At 44.5% G+C, this 15,949-nt stretch overlaps 1 protein-coding gene across 1 annotated transcript in view; it reads right to left on the bottom strand.

Annotated features, from left to right (window-relative positions):
- Window positions 1-5,135: 5,135 nt before the first annotated feature.
- Window positions 5,136-15,949, bottom strand: part of LOC138370389 (mucin-7-like) — a 156,296-nt gene continuing 145,482 nt past the window's right edge. Inside the window, exon 3 of the mRNA XM_069334742.1 lies at window positions 5,136-5,317. Coding sequence (XP_069190843.1) covers window positions 5,136-5,317 — 182 coding nt within the window. The remainder of the gene's footprint in view (window positions 5,318-15,949) is intronic.

Below are 15,949 nucleotides of genomic sequence, written 5' to 3'. Positions count from 1 at the left end.
ACCTGTGTCCCCTTGTGCGTGTGCCCCTTGTGTTAAATAGCCTGTCTTTATCAACCCTGTCGATTCCCTTGAGAATCTTAAATGTGGTGATCATGTCCCCCTAACTCGTCTGTCTTCCAACGAAGTGAGGTTTAATTCCCGTAGTCTCTCCTCGTAGCTCATACCTCTCAGCTCGTGTACTAGTCTGGTGGCAAACCTTTGAACCTTTTCTAGTTTAGTCTTATGCTTGACTAGATATGGACTCCATGCTGGAGCCGCATACTCCAGGATTGGTCTAACATATGTGGTATATAATGTTCTGAAAGATTCCTTACACAAGTTTCTAAAGGCCGTTCTTATGTTAGCCAACCTGGCATATGCTGCTGATGTTATCCTCTTGATATGAGCGTCAGGGGCCAGGTCTGGCGTGATATCAACCCCAGGTCTTTCTCTCTCTCTGACTCCTGAAGTATTTCATCTCACAAGTGATACCTTGTACCTGGTCTCCTGCATCCTACCCCTATCTTCATTACATTACATTTGCTTGGGTTAAACTCTAACAGCCATTTGTTCGACCATTCCTGCAGCTTGTCCATTTCTTCTTAAAGCCTCAAGCTGTCCTTCTCTGTCTTAATCCTTCTCATAATTTTGGCGTCGTCAGCAAACATTGAGAGGAATGAGTCTATACCCTCTGGGAGATCATTTACTATATCAGAAACATGATAGGTCCGAGTACTGAGCCCTGTGGGACTCCACTGGTGACTTCACGCCATTCTGAGGTCTCACCCCTCAATGTAACTCTCTGCTTCCTATTGCTTAGGTACTCCGTTATCCACTGGAGCGCCCTACCAGTTACTCCTGCCTGTTTCTCCAGCTTATGCATCAACCTTTTATGGGGTACTGTGTCAAATGCTTTCCTACAGTCCAAAAAAATGCAGTCCGCCCATCCTTCTCTTTCTTGCTTAATCTTTGTCACCTGATCGTAGAATTCTATCAAGCCTGTAAGGCAAGATTTACCCTCCCTGAACCCATGTTGATGGGTTGTCACGAAGTCTCTTCTCTCCAGATGTGTTACTAGGTTTTTTCTCACAATCTTCTCCATCACCTTGCATGGTATACAAGTTAAGGACAATGGCCTGTAGTTCAGTGCCTCTTGTCTGTCACCCTTTTTGTATATTGGTACTACATTAGCAGTCTACCATATTTCTGGCAGGTCTCCCGTTTCCAGTGACCTACTATACACTATGGAGAGTGGCAAGCAAAGTGCTCCTGCACACTCTTTCAATACCCATGGTGAGATTCCGTCTGGCCACACAGCTTTTCTCACATCCAGCCCCAATAGGTGCTTCTTGACCTCATCTCACGTAATTTCGAACCTTTCCAAGGTCACCTGGTTTGCTGCCACCTCTCCTAGCGCCGTGACGTCTCCCTGTTCTATTGTAAAGACCTCCTGGAACCTTTTGTTGAGTTCTTCACACACCTCTTTGTCATTCTCTGTGTACCTGTCCTCGCCCACCCTAAGTTACATCACCTGTTCCTTCACTGTTGTCTTCCTCCTGATGTGACTGTGTAGTAGCTTTGGTTCGGTCTTGGCTTATTAGCTATACCATTTTCATACCTTTTCTCAGCTGCTCTTCTCACACTAACATACTCGTCCTGGTTCTCTGGTATCTCTCTCTACTTTCCGGTGTTCTGTTATTACGGAAGTTCCTCCATGCCCTTTTGTTCAGCTCCTTCGCTTTCATACACTCCCTATTAAACCACGGATACTTCTTTTGCTTCTCTGTTTTTTCCTGTCGGGCCGGGACAAACCTGCTTACAGCCTCCTGACACTTTTGAGTGACATAGTCCATCATGTCTTGTACGGACTTGGTTCTGAGTTCTGTGTCCCAATGTATATCCCTTAGGAATTTATTCATCTCCTCATTGTTTCCCTTCCGGTACGCTAGCCCTTTGTTTCCCAGTTCTTTTTTGGGGGTGATAATTCCTAGCTCAACCAGGTACTCAAAGCTCAATACACAATGATCACTCATTCCCAAAGGGGCTTCCAACTTAACTTCCCTTATATCCGACTCATTTAGGGTAAATATCAGATCAAGCAAGGCTGGTTCATCCCCTCCTCTCATTCTTGTCGGTCCCTTGACGTGTTGACTTAAAAAGTTTCTTGTTGCCACATCCAGCAGATTACTCTGGATTACTCCTCTCCATGTGTCTGGTCCTCCATGTGGGTCGCTGTTCCCCCAATCTATCTTATCATGGTTGAAGTCTCCCATGATTAGTAGTCTGGATCCGTTCCTGCTAGCCACAGAAGCTGCTCTCTCTTATTATGTCAATGGTGGCCAAGTTGTTTCTATCATATTCTTGTCTAGGTCTTCTGTCGTTCGGTGGGGGTTATATATGACTACTACTATAATTTTCTGTCCTCCAGTTGCTATGGTGCCAAATATGTAGTCACTGAAACCTTCATAGTTCTGAATTACCATATCTTCAAAACTCCAACCTTCTCTTATTAGCAAAGCTACACTACCTCCACCTCTCCCTTCTCTCTCTTTGCTCACTTGCTAGTAGCCCTGTGGAAACAATGCATTTGTTGTGGTTTTTGTTAGCTTTGTTTCTGTGAGTGCTATTATCTCTGGGTTTTCTTCTAGTGCCCATTTTCCGAGTTCATTTGTTTTATTTGTAATCCCATCTATGTTAGTGTACATTGCCTTGAAGCTCACTTTCTTCTGTTCATTTTCTTGCCCCCTTCTTGGCGAGCATTCTGCCCATTGGGAAAGCTGTTCCCTGGGTGAGAAGATCTGTGAGGTGGTTTGCAGGGTCTCAGAGGATTTTGGGGTGGGGGATAGGGGTTGAAGGGAAGGTGGGACAGGTAGGGTGTGGGTAAAGGAGATAGGGGAGGACATGGAGGATACGGGGTGAGGAGGGAGGAGGGATAGGGAGGGTATGGGATGAAGGGGGAGGGTGGACAAGGGGGGAGGAAAGGCGGGAGGGGGGATATGATGGGAATGGGGGAGGGGTGACAGGGTCAGAATGGGGTGGGGGGCAGGGAGGGAGGGTTGGGTGATCATTTGGGTTGGGGGCAAGTAGGGTGAGGGGAAGGGAGGGTTTCTATGCAGAGGGAGGTGGTGGTGTTGCCCTCCCCTCTGGTGTTGGTGGGATGCTGGTTTTGGGTTCCCCTCTTTTCTCTGGGACTGTTGTGTTGTGGGCTGCAATTTCCTGGTTTACTCCTCTCTCCCTGCGCTTCCTCCTTGCCTCTGATGCCCTGACTCTCTCCTCCTTCGTCCTGTCCCTCTGCAGGAATACTTTTTTGTATCCCTCCACATACTGCAGACGACTCTTCTTTTCGAGAATATCCTCCTTCGTGGCTTCGTTTGTAAACACCACCTTTACAAGTCGGTTTCTGTCCTTGTTGTACCAGCCCAACCTGAAAACCTTCTCAATGTTTTGTTCAGCCCCTTCCATCTGTAACCCCTTATGTAGCCCATGTACTGCCTCTCTATCCTTGGTATTCCATTCTTGCCTGTTGGATCCTTTCTGTTCTTTGATGCCTACAACTACCACTGATCTTTTTCTCTCCGGCAGCTGACTGGTGCACCTTGCTGCTTCCTGTGAGGTAGCTGCTTGCATGGCTACCTCCCTCACTGTGTCCATTGCTTCTGGGCTTTTGCTCAGTCTTTCTGCAAATGTTTCAGGTACAGAGGCATTTCCTTCCAATGTAACATTCCCAATGTTAATGTGTGGTCACATTAACATGGTGGTCATCCTGTGGAACATTCTCTGGCTATGTGGTCACATTAACATGGTAGTTATCCAGTGGAACACGTAACCAGTTAACTTCTCTGGCCCTACTGGTATTGCTATCATTATAATATACCGTATAAAAAGTATTCTCGATAGATACATGTTGGAGAGGTGTTGGATCAGATGAACATTACCCGGAATGAGTTGAGCGGAGCACTGTGGTGATCATACATCTTATGTTCCGTGTTCCTGTAATACTTCTTTTTGCTTATCTAAAATAGTTTTACTCTAATATTATGACAAAAGTAGCCATTGGCTTGGCTTTCTGCGGTATGCTTTAGTATTGTAAACGTAACTTAAAGCGTTGACTAATATCCTGCACACCTAAATAAAAACATATATTTTGTCTAAGATTATGTCTTTTTATATATATATATGTTCCTTCAGTAATGCAATTTACAATATTGTTTGTTACTGTCGTGTTGGTCCTGGTCACGATAACCGACCTTGAAGCTTGGCTGGATGTTGGAGCAATTGTTATCATGTTTAAACACTTCTAACTTTCTTGTGAGATATTCCTTAATATCATGTTTAGTTCTTCTTTGTTAGTGATCATTACAGTGTCACCATCAGGTCCGTCGATGATGTTATCATGTGATACACCTAAATGTTGTTGATCTTATTAGCACTGTAAGCTTGCGACAATGTATATCACAGTCCAAAATTACTTTTATGCTATTTAGCAAAATACAGAATGGTGACGATAATTTTTTGGTGTATTTTGTAATTGGGAACTATTTCCTTTCTTGTAAGATTGATATTCTGACTTAGAACACTATAAAAATATATATTTGCTGTTTTATGGAGATGAGACACTATTGACACTTAGCTAAATGAGATCATCCCTTAATCAATTAAGGGATGATTAATATGTCATGGTACAGATAAGAAGGTTTAGCCCACAGTTACTGATAACTCCAGTTTCAGCCACAATTATCATGAAGGACTTACGAATAGTATCAGCCTGGCTTGTAATTGTCAAGAAAGTAGCAGCTAACAATTCTTCCACTTCAGTTTGCAACCCATAAGTTCCAGGAATGTGATCCATTATGTGTCAACCTTCGTAGCCACCTAGGTGTGATTGCGGAGGTTTAGCTTCGGCTCTTTGGTCCCTCCTCTCAACTGTCAATCAACTGGTGTACAGGTTCCTAATCCTTTTGGGCTCTGTCATATCTACCTTTGAATCCATGTATGGAGTCTGTCTCCACCACATCGCCTCATAATGTATTCCATTGTTTAATTACAATGACACTAAAAAATTCTTTCTAATTTCTATGGCTCATTTGGGTACTCAATTTCCACCTGTGTCCGTTAGTGCGTGTGCCCCTTGTGTGAAATACTCTTTATTTACCCCATCAATTCCTCCGAGAATCTTGTAATGTTGTGATCATATCTTCCCTATCTCTTCTGTCTACCAGCGAAGTGAGATTTAGTTCCCGTAGTTTCTCCTTTTCGATCATATCCTTCATCTCGGTTACTAGTCTGGTGGCCAACCTTAGAACCTTCTCTAATTTAGTCATGTGCTTGATGTAGTCTCCTGCATGGTTCCATAAGTCGGGTGTATTGAATAATCCATGACTGTGGTCTACTGTGTGTTCCCATAAGTATAGTGAATGTTATGTCTCCAAAAGTATCAGAAAAAGTGAGATGTACTATATATCCTTGATGTGTAACATATTGTGTTAATATATAACAGTATTTATTCACAATTTTGGCAGCTTTTATTGATTCACCTTCTCTTGTTTTTGGTTGTATTGCCTTATGAAACGAGTAAATTTCCAACTTCAGTAATGTAAAATCACCTTCGGTTTTCCTTATCAATAACACTGTGTGAGAATTTTTTCTACGCCTACCTCCCTTAGGAGGTGGACTACAAGTTTAAAGGCTGCTCACGGCAGTTAAGCATGAGTCCAATAGAGAAAAGAAAAGCAGGAGCAAACCGCCAGGCCTCCACCACCAGGGGTGAAAACCTGTCCACAATAGGCCGCTGGCTCCTCCTAGTTAAACAGGACGTTAAAACTAATAAAGGATAACCGACGGGTTTTCACAATCAAATATTTATATTTGAGGTGGCGCTATGAATTGGAATTCGAATTCCCAAGAACAGCCGCCTTACCAAGATCACATTAACATTTAATCGTAATATGCAGAAATATGGTGGAATAATATGGTTGAAGGGTTGACATCAAAGACCGTTTTCTATAACATAACAATTTATTAATAACAAAAGACTAACTACTACATTACCGAGTTTACGTTACGTTAATGTCCATCCAGTGGCACGATAACAAACAGCTAAATAGCAACCCTTGCTGTGCGGCTGCATACTGAACTAACCTGAACACAGGTGTGCCCACTGATGACGCAATATTGCAAATCAAAGAAAAATATCACAGACTAAGTTACACCACAGCGAATGGTTACGTTATTGTCCATCAAGTGGTATTTGCAACACAGCTATTCAACAGCCCCTCGAGAAGTGATAGCAGGCTCCATCTTGCTAACACTTCAGGCTGACAACATGAACTAACTGAACAAATGAAGGATATCCAATGAAGACACAAGCATGCAATCAATAGTGTCTCGGTTTCTCTGACAGCTACTATAATCACAAGCTTAGGGGTTCTTCTCCCCCCCCCCCCCCAGGAGAGACCCACATAACTAGGCGGGTAGTCCAACAGTGACCCCCCCCCCCCCTATCACAGCCCAGTGTGAACACTCTTTGCAACTCCCTACAAGAAGTTGCCCTGTTGTAAACAGTAACAAAGACAGGCAAGGCGGGATTCTGGGACACAGCTCCACAAATCCCTAGATTACTCTACTCTCGTCACCAGATGACAATGAAAAGAAATTGCCTTATGTGATTAACTACATTAATTGACTGATCGCAGCAGTCAGCAACAAAGTACTACGGTAATCACAAACAATTGTCTCACACTAGACAACAACATGATGATACTCTACGTTAATCATTAACACTTGTCTCTCTTGTTAACAATAACTCAAACTTATATTACATCACACTTGACTCCTAGCAAGTATTCAGTGAGTAATTCACAATTAAGGTCAAACGGACCACTAATTACATCCCCATTGAGTTACGTTAACTAAGCCTACCCTAACTTGGTAGCTTCTCAACAGTCTGTGTCAAAAAATTACTAGTGAGTGTTAATTACCCTAATTAGCTCCGAGTAATTAATTAACTGTCACCAGGACCGATAATTAATCATCCATAAATACGTCTCACTCCGCATTGCCTAAGCAGATCTCATCAAACACTGTGAATTCACGGGAAAGGAGTTAATTACCCCTAATTAACAAGATGTGCCACTAATCCACTGTCCTCAGACAGGATATGATTAATACAACGATTTATGCTAGGTCCATGACCTCGCTTTACCGGGTCATCGGAGCTCTCCAGATGTTAATTACTCCACTAATTAGCATGAGCCACTAATTGCTATACCCCAGAAAGGTAATTAGTCTCGAGCAAATTACGTTAACACAAATACTGACAGACTCTGACAGATCCTCTCCCACTACGTGAATTCATGATGAGAAGGCTAATTACATAATTAGCTAGAGTGGTCAATTAGTTGTTACACGGACAATTAATTGCACCCGAGACGTATCTCACTCAAGCTCAACGCTGTTCTCTCTCATAACAGCCCTCACTCACTCAACAATAAGTGTGCACGCCTTATCCAGTTAATTCCCCAATTATTAACTCACTGAATCCTTAAGTCCTCAACACAACTTAAAGAAACAAAGTAACCCCAGTGTTACATAGGTCACACTACAATGGCATGCAACAACACAAATGCACTGCCCACATATGGTTGCGGCTACTGCAACTCGTTGCAGTAGCCGCAACTACAACTACAACTACAACCACAACTACAACTTGTGTGTTGACACATGGTTGTGCAACACACAAGAGTATACCAATATTACTGCCCCCCTTTTCTTGCAACCGTTGCAAAGGACTACTGTGAACACACACTTACCTCAGCAAGGCAACTAACCCATCAATTGCCTGCTCTCATTAAGCACTGTGAATTCCCCTGAATAATCCTAGAGGTCCCTTAAACCCTCAACACAGCTCCTAGGGCAGCAATATCATATAAACTGATAACAATACTGCACAAACCTTCAACATAATGATGCTGTCAGCATACCCCTCATGCTAATGACATCATTAGGCAATCAGTCAGCAATCACATCTACTGACTCACCACACAACACAGTACATAAAACATGCAAATGAACACATAGAAATGGCATTCACATAATCAATGAAAATTATATCATCAGGTAAATGTATCTCTAACTACACAGACCTCAGGGTATCCACTGACATCCCTGCAACCTGGCCTGCCTACCTCTAATGATTATATTTTTACATGCTGATACTCATAGCACTAATCACAAGTCTGACCGATTATATAGAATCGACAACTGGATCATTTATATGGTAAATCTCTACACTGACCGGTACATACTCGAGTCAGTCTACACACTTATATACATCATGATACTACAGTGTGGTCCCGTGTACACATCTATCTCCAGGTACCGCCCTACCAGTCACCTGGACGTGCTACAGACAGCTGTCTCTCAGCTGCTTCCCTAGCCTGGCGAGGCTCTGAGACAACTCTTACCGGGAATTTCCACTGGTACTCATGACACTGTTCACAATGATAAATTTTACTCACGTATACCTCCTCATTTTTACTTATTTCCCAGGTCACTACCACTCTAGCTGTCAATACTTAGCTTGCTCCTCATGCATCGACAAGATATGGCCCTAGGCTGTCCCGGAAAAGTGGCCAAGTGGCCCAAGGAGGTGGCCAAGGCATGTAGCCACCGCGTGGCCCACAGCGCCCCTCCCGTGCTGAGGGGGGGGGGGGTGGTAGCCGGCGCGCTGGCCGAGCCGGGCCGAGCCGAGCCGCTGGGTGGCCTGGGGGTGGCCCCCGGGCATACACACGTTGACGGGGAATCACCACCAACTCCAGCAAACCAGAGCCTGCCTTGCTCTACAGTGGGGTGACAATGGCCGGCGGCCACCGCCGCCTGGCGGAACTCAAAGTCGAACATGGGCCTGTAATCTCACCACAATCACACTAGGAGGCCCTGCTCGATTCCGCCAATTGTCCAACAACACTAGACAGGATATTCCAACCACCTGTTACACCATGAGGCTCTGCCAGCTGCCTCATGAGTGAACACTGTCAACTGTCTCTTTAGCTTTTTACTGTTCCTTCCGTAAATCCTTGGCCCCAATTCACGCCAATTGGGCCTTGACACAACTCCTGATGGCAGGAGTGCCATGCTCGATGAGTAATTTGGACGACAGAAGCGATTAACGGGGGTGGAGGTGGCAGGCCTGCCACCCTCCACCTGACACTTCTTCCTCCGCTTGCCGCCCAATTCAAACTGCCTCTATGGCGGGCAGGGAAACTCAAATGCCCATATCTCCCCCCCCCCCTACCTTGTCTTGACCAATCAGCAGGGAGCCGGCACACTACCAAGATGCCGCTTCCAACCACAGCTCTTCGCGCCAAAACTCGGCTTGGAGCACAGGTGCCTAAACCAATCACATGCCTCAGTCACCCTCAGGCGTCCTGTGACGTCACAAGGAGGGGGAGGCCTAAAAGACAGTGGCGTACTGTCTCACATGGTGGGGGGGGGGGGGAAGGGCAACGTTCACCCCACTGTCCCTCCCCCCCCCCCCCCCTGTAAAACCGTTGGGAGAATCAAGTACCACCCTTCACTCTCGACTCCCATCCTATTTCACAGAAACAGGAAAATTTCTGTAATTCTCTCTACAGAGCAATCACAGGCCTCTAACCAGTCCCAACCGACAGTCCTTAACATAAGCTTTCATTCAACACCCCACAAGTATATGTTAGTTTGAAAGCTTCAGTTTTCTAGAGTCCCTAGAGCGACTAGCCTAATCTAGAAACTAGGAAAACTAGCTGAGGGAATCTAGATTCCCTCACACTGTTGGAAAATATTATAATTTAACTATCTGTTATATTAACACATGTGCGTTGCTGAGCCACAGCAACCTTCCCCTGTCTCCCAGTCCTCCCACACCATTGCCCCCCCCCCCCCTCTCCTCCATCCCCCTCGTCCTCCCAACAATTCTTCACTCCCTCGTCCCATCATCCTCCCCACTATTCCCCTCCCTCCCCCATCCCTTTTTCCTCCCCACCATCCCCCACTCCACCATCCCCTCGTTCTTTCCACAATCCCCCACTCCCCTTTTCCATTGTCCTCCCCACTACTCTCCATTCCCGTGCCCACCATCCCCAACTCCTCCGTTTCCCTCGTCCTCTCCACCATTACCCTCTCCTCAGTTCCCACATCATCCCCACCATGCCCCCCTCCCGTACCTTTGTCTTCCCCAACTTCCCCACTCCCTCATCCGATGTATTCCCAAATGATCTGATGTTCCCATCAGAAAATTGGGAACATCAAATGATCTGATGTTCCCATCAGAAAATTGGAAACATCAAATGATCTGATGTTCCCCCATCGCTGGAATAAGAAAAACCAGTTAAAAAACGGAATGAAAACTAGGGTATGGTAAACAACACAGCTCAATTCCAACGCAATGTCATACAAAATAATGAAATCAAAATAAAAATCAATAAAAATCTATGAAAATTCAATTTAATGAAATAGGAAACATTGAAATAGAATCATTACATATTTATTATAGCGTGTGTAACAGATATGGGGCTGTTTTTAAAAAAAGCATGATTTTACCTGTCAGAGATGTGGCATTTATATGATAGGTGTATAAAATCACGCACATATTCGAATGGAACGTTGTGTCAAAATTTAATTGGAATCGGTAATGAGGTTTCAAAGGTTTCTTTCACATGAAAAACACAGTTTAAAAAAAAAAGGTTTGTTTTAACCCGTCACAGACGTGATATCTACATAGTATGTATATAAAAACCTGCTCGGACACAAATGGAACGTTATGTTAGAATTTCAAAGCAATCGGTGAAGAACTTTTGGAGATTAGCGATTTTGAACAAATGAGCACTTACATTTTGATTTATATAGATTTGTGCTCCCAAACCCAAGGATCACTAAATTACTCACAAAAATCACAGTAGCGTGATGCATAAAATCAACAAATCCACAAGGGCCGTGACAAGGGATCGAACCTACGTCCGAGAGGATGCTAGACGCTGCTTTAATCGACTGAGCTACGACATGGTCAAAAGAATTGCAACCAGAAGTTCTATTGACCTTACTTGGATCCTGCAGCCTTTCCGAGACACAAACCAGGGTTTTACACAATTCCCCCATGCACTCGAGCTCTATCAATAAGCTGTTCCACCTCTTAACCCTTACTTCTTTACACTCTCCTCTCGGACGTAGAGGGATCTTCTTGGACATAGGGTCGAACCCTCGTCACGGCCCTTGTGAATTTATTCATCACTAAATTATTTATGTTTCCTCGTTTTTTTGTAATCTACATTTTTCTAAATTTAAGGTAATATTAAAATTAAAAATGTTAAATATATGGTTTAAATTGTATTATTATTATTGTATATTTCTTATTTCTTATGGTGAAGATTTGCTACCACAAAAAATAAGCAAATGTGAATTGTTCTGAATCTTTCAATTATTTCTACATGTTTTGTATAACTTGATACAAATGTTGATATTCTTTTTTTTTCCTGGGAAGATTTGAGGCCCAAACCTCCTTCTCAGCTCCCCATCAATAACGAAATGCAACTAATTTTGTTTTCATTTTATTGTAATTACTTTATTAGCATATGATCATAAAATGCATATGGCTTAATCTTTTTTTTTATATATATCTGTAAATCCATAATCGGTGAGAGAAAACCCATATCATATCAGTGCTAAATTGTAACATGATTAATAGTTAAATATATTTCATCCCGAATTTTGCATAACCTTTTCTATTTCAAAAGAAAGAATTATTTGTTGAGCTTTTGAACAAAGCCTCTCAAGGGAGGAGCCACAGAAAAAATGCCACAAGGTAATTGGTAGGAGATGTTTATGTACATTTTTTATATATTAAAGGGCCTGGTGATGTAGAGTTTTTTCAAAATATGAAAAATAGTGAAAAAATTCAAATAAATCTCCCACATCAGCGTCTTGAAAATTTCATCCCAATATGATAAGAAAGGAATTTTTCACGAATTTTAACTAAATAAATGCATGCACATTGGGCCGCAACCAGTACTGATAATAACGATAATATCTCCTATTTAGTAGCAATAAGGGATAAAGAGATGAAAGCACCTGTCCGATGCACAAAGAAGAAAGGTAATATGTAAGTAATTATCAAAAGAAGGCACCAAACCGGGATTGCTATATAGCACCATCAAAGTGCAAAATAATCAGAGGGTGCTAAATATCACCAAGAATGCCAATACGAGAACAGAAACGCACAAGACGAATGATATCAAAAGTATCTGATTCACAAAGAATTCTATCGAAGGACAAGTGACCGCGAGGGACGGTCGGAAAGCAAGACACGCTCGTCCTGGAAGTCAAGACATTCAACAAGGATATGCACAACTGTAAGAGGGACAACGCATTTCGGACAATAAGGAGCAGGGCAGCACTCCATTAAGTGGCCGTGAGTTAAGCGAGTATAGCCAATCCGCAACCTTGCTATAGCAGTTTCCCACCGTTGGTGACGGTGGCAGGAGGAAGGCCACGGGGACACACTACGTTTGAGAGTACGCAGCTTGTTACCAACTACAGAAGACCAACAACCTTGCCAACGGGCAGGGATGGAGGAATGAATAACTGGATAAAAGTCAGAATAAGAATTACCTTTACAGGAGATGGGACAAGAAAGGATAGCTTCCCTAGTGGCAGCATCCACACGCTCATTTAAAGAAACACCAATATGGCTGGGAACCCAGCAAAACTCTACCGATTTAAATTTATTAGAAATAAGAAACAGCCAATGTTGTATCTCGATGACCACTGGATAGACAGGATTAAAGGACCCTAGAGCCATGAGGGCACTACAAGAGTCAACTACAACCACAAAGGAGGATCGACAATGAGAAAGCAAGAGACGGAGAGCATAGAGAATAGCATAAAGTTTTGCTGTAATGATGCTAGCCTCCGAAGGGAGGCAACACATATAAGTGCGGTCAGGAAAAACAACAGAGTAGCCCACACCGTTCGCAGACTCAGACCCATCGGAGAAAATGGAAATAGAGTGGAAGTGCGAAGAAAAGTACTCGAGGAAAAGGTGTTCCAGAACCGTAGGAGGGGTAAAAGCTTTAGTGATGCGGGTCAAGGATGTACAAAACTTTGGAAGGAGGTACTCTCTACGGGGGCAAGGAAGGAACAATACGAAAAGAAACATTAGAAATATGAACGGAAAGAGAATCCTGTGAGTGAGATAGTCGGACAGAATGAGGGAGGCGATAAAGAGGAACAGGAACCACAGGAAGGGTAAAACCTAAAGCACGACAGAAGACAGAGGAAGGATGTTGTAAGGACTGCACAAGATAAAGAAGACAGTAGCGATCACGGCAGTCCTGGAGAGAGAGGAAGCCAGTGTCAACATACAAGCTGAGATCAGGAGTCGAACGAAAGACACCAGAGCTGAGACAAAACCCAGTATGGTGCAAAGCATCAAGACGGCGAAGAGAAGAAGGAGAAGAGTATGCAGGGCAACCATAATCGAGTTTAGACAGGACGAGAGAGGAATGCAAATAGAGGAGCGTGCGCCTATCCGCTCCCCAAGAGGTATGGGACAAAACCTAAAGTGAGTTAGGGGTCTTAGAGCATTCAACTCGAAGGTAAGAGATATGGGGCGACCAAGACAAACGAGTGTCAAAAATTAACCCCAAAAGCTTAGCGGAATCCTTGTACACAAGGGGATGACCATAAAACGTGAAAGAGGGACGAAGAACGACATGCTTCCGAGTAAAAGTCATAGCATAAGTCTTAGACGCAGAGAACTTGAAGCCATGATCGGTGGCCCAAGACGACACGTCATCAATCGCAAGTTGAAGCCGCCGTTGAAAAAGAGGCGAATCATCACCCTGACAGCAAAGGTTAAGATCGTCAACATAGAGAGCAGAGAAGACGCCAGAAGGAAGAGAGGAAAGAAGACCGTTGAGGGCAACTAGGAAAAGAGTAGTTCTTAGAACACTTCCCTGGGGTACACCCTCATACTGCCTAAAAGGGGCAGAGAGAGTGGTACCAAGCCTCACACGAAATGAACGAAGAGAGGAAACTTTGGAGGAAGAGAGGGATATTCCCCTGAAGGCCAAATGAATAAAGTTGGGACAGAATATGATACTGCCAGATAGTGTCGTTAGCCTTTTCCTGGTCAAAAAGGACGGCAACAACGAAGGTCTTTGCAAAAGTACTGCAAAAGCAATACGAATATAGACCTCTAAGTTCACCAGGGCATCCGTTGTGCTGCGGCACTTGCGAAAACCAAATTGAAGAAGGGAGATGTGGTGACAGTGCTCTAAGAACTACATCAAACGAACGTTAACCATACAATCAAAGAGCTTGCAGACACAACTCGTGAGGGCAATAGGGCGAAAGTTCTTGGGGATGACCCGAGAGACCCTGGTTTCCGAACAGGGAAGACAACAGCATCGAGCCAGTTCTCAGGGACTAACGACGACTCCCAGACCCGATTGTACAGACTCAGTAAATACTGAGACGTGCACGGAGGGAGATGGTGAAGCATTTCATAATGAATGACATCGGAGCCTGGCACTGTAGAACCACACTAGGGCAGACTGAAGCTCAGAGAGAGAGAAGGGATCGTTATGGGGAAGGCGAAGATGAGTACAGAAATCTAAAGGACGAGATTCAAGAACAGGCTTACGAAGAAGGAAGGATAGGGGAAGATGAGAACCAGAACTAACAGATGAAAAGTGGGAACCCAGTTCGGTCATGACCTGCAACGGGTCCTCCACAAGAGCACCACCGAGGCAAAAGACCGGCTAGACATCGGGAGCAAACTTACCCGCTATCTTGCATATACGCTTCCAGACTAGTGGCAGAGGAGTTTCGGCCGTAACGGTGGAGACATAAGACATCCAGCATGCACGTTTAGCCGCACAGATGGTCCTATGGACCACTGTTCTCGCCTTCCGAAACAAAAGAGAATACTCAACCGTCTGCCGGCGGCGGTGCCTCTTCCAGGCTGCATGCTTACAACGGACAGCCCGAGCACAGTCCACATTCCACCAGAGAACGCACTTCCGCGTTCACAGAGAGGAAGAGCGAGGAATAGAACAGAGGGCAGCGTCAAAGACAGTGTCATGAAAAAGAAGAAGGGCACGAGGGCGAGGCAGAACGGAGAAATCGGAAATAGTAGCACGGAGAGTAAAAAGGTGCCAGTCAGCCTCGGCAAACCGTTACCTACGGAAGGCAAGAGGAGGGTGAAAAGAGAAAAAGGTAACAAGGATAGGAAAATGGTCACTGACATGGAGGTCATCAAGGACCGACCCCCTACTCGAAATTTAAGTAAAGGGATGACGAGCACAGAGAAAGATCGAGACAGGAAAGGGAGCGGTTCCGAGAGTCCAAATGAGTGGGCTCATCAGAATTCAGAAGAGACAGGGAAGAAGAGAGGATGTAAGGTTTAAGGAAGCGATCCCGGGTGTTTGTCAGCACATCACCCCAAAGGGCATGTCCAATTGAAATCACCAAGCAGGAGCACAGGCTCCGGCAAGGAGTCCAGTAGGTGTTTAAGATCGGGAAGAGAAAGTGGAACAGTGTGGGGGAAAGATAGATGAACAAACCGTGTATCATTTACTCACAAAGACACGGGCAGCAGAGCAGTGGAGAGGCGAGGAAAAAAGTAAGGGGCCAAAGGGGACATCAGAGCGAATCAAGAGAGCAGAATAGTTATGGGCCCCCAGCAACAGCTGGGAGGGGGGGGGGAGAGAAAAGAATAGCCACAGAAGCGACCAGGACGAGCATCAAGCATCGGCTCCTGGAGACAGACACAAAGGGGTGTCTATCACAAAGGATAGCAACAGAGAACAAAGAAGAAAGAAAGGTGAAAAAGGAACACACCACGTTAAAGAAGCACAGGGTCAGGATCAGGGTCAGCGAAGTCAGGGCTAGGGAGCATGGGTAAACTGAGTAAAGAAGTAGGGATATGAGCGGGAGG

Source organism: Procambarus clarkii, chromosome 32, assembly GCF_040958095.1.
Source record: "Procambarus clarkii isolate CNS0578487 chromosome 32, FALCON_Pclarkii_2.0, whole genome shotgun sequence".
Classification (NCBI taxonomy): domain Eukaryota; kingdom Metazoa; phylum Arthropoda; class Malacostraca; order Decapoda; family Cambaridae; genus Procambarus; species Procambarus clarkii.
The sequence above is the reverse complement of the archived record's forward strand: the minus strand, read 5'-3'. Positions and strand labels throughout refer to the sequence as shown.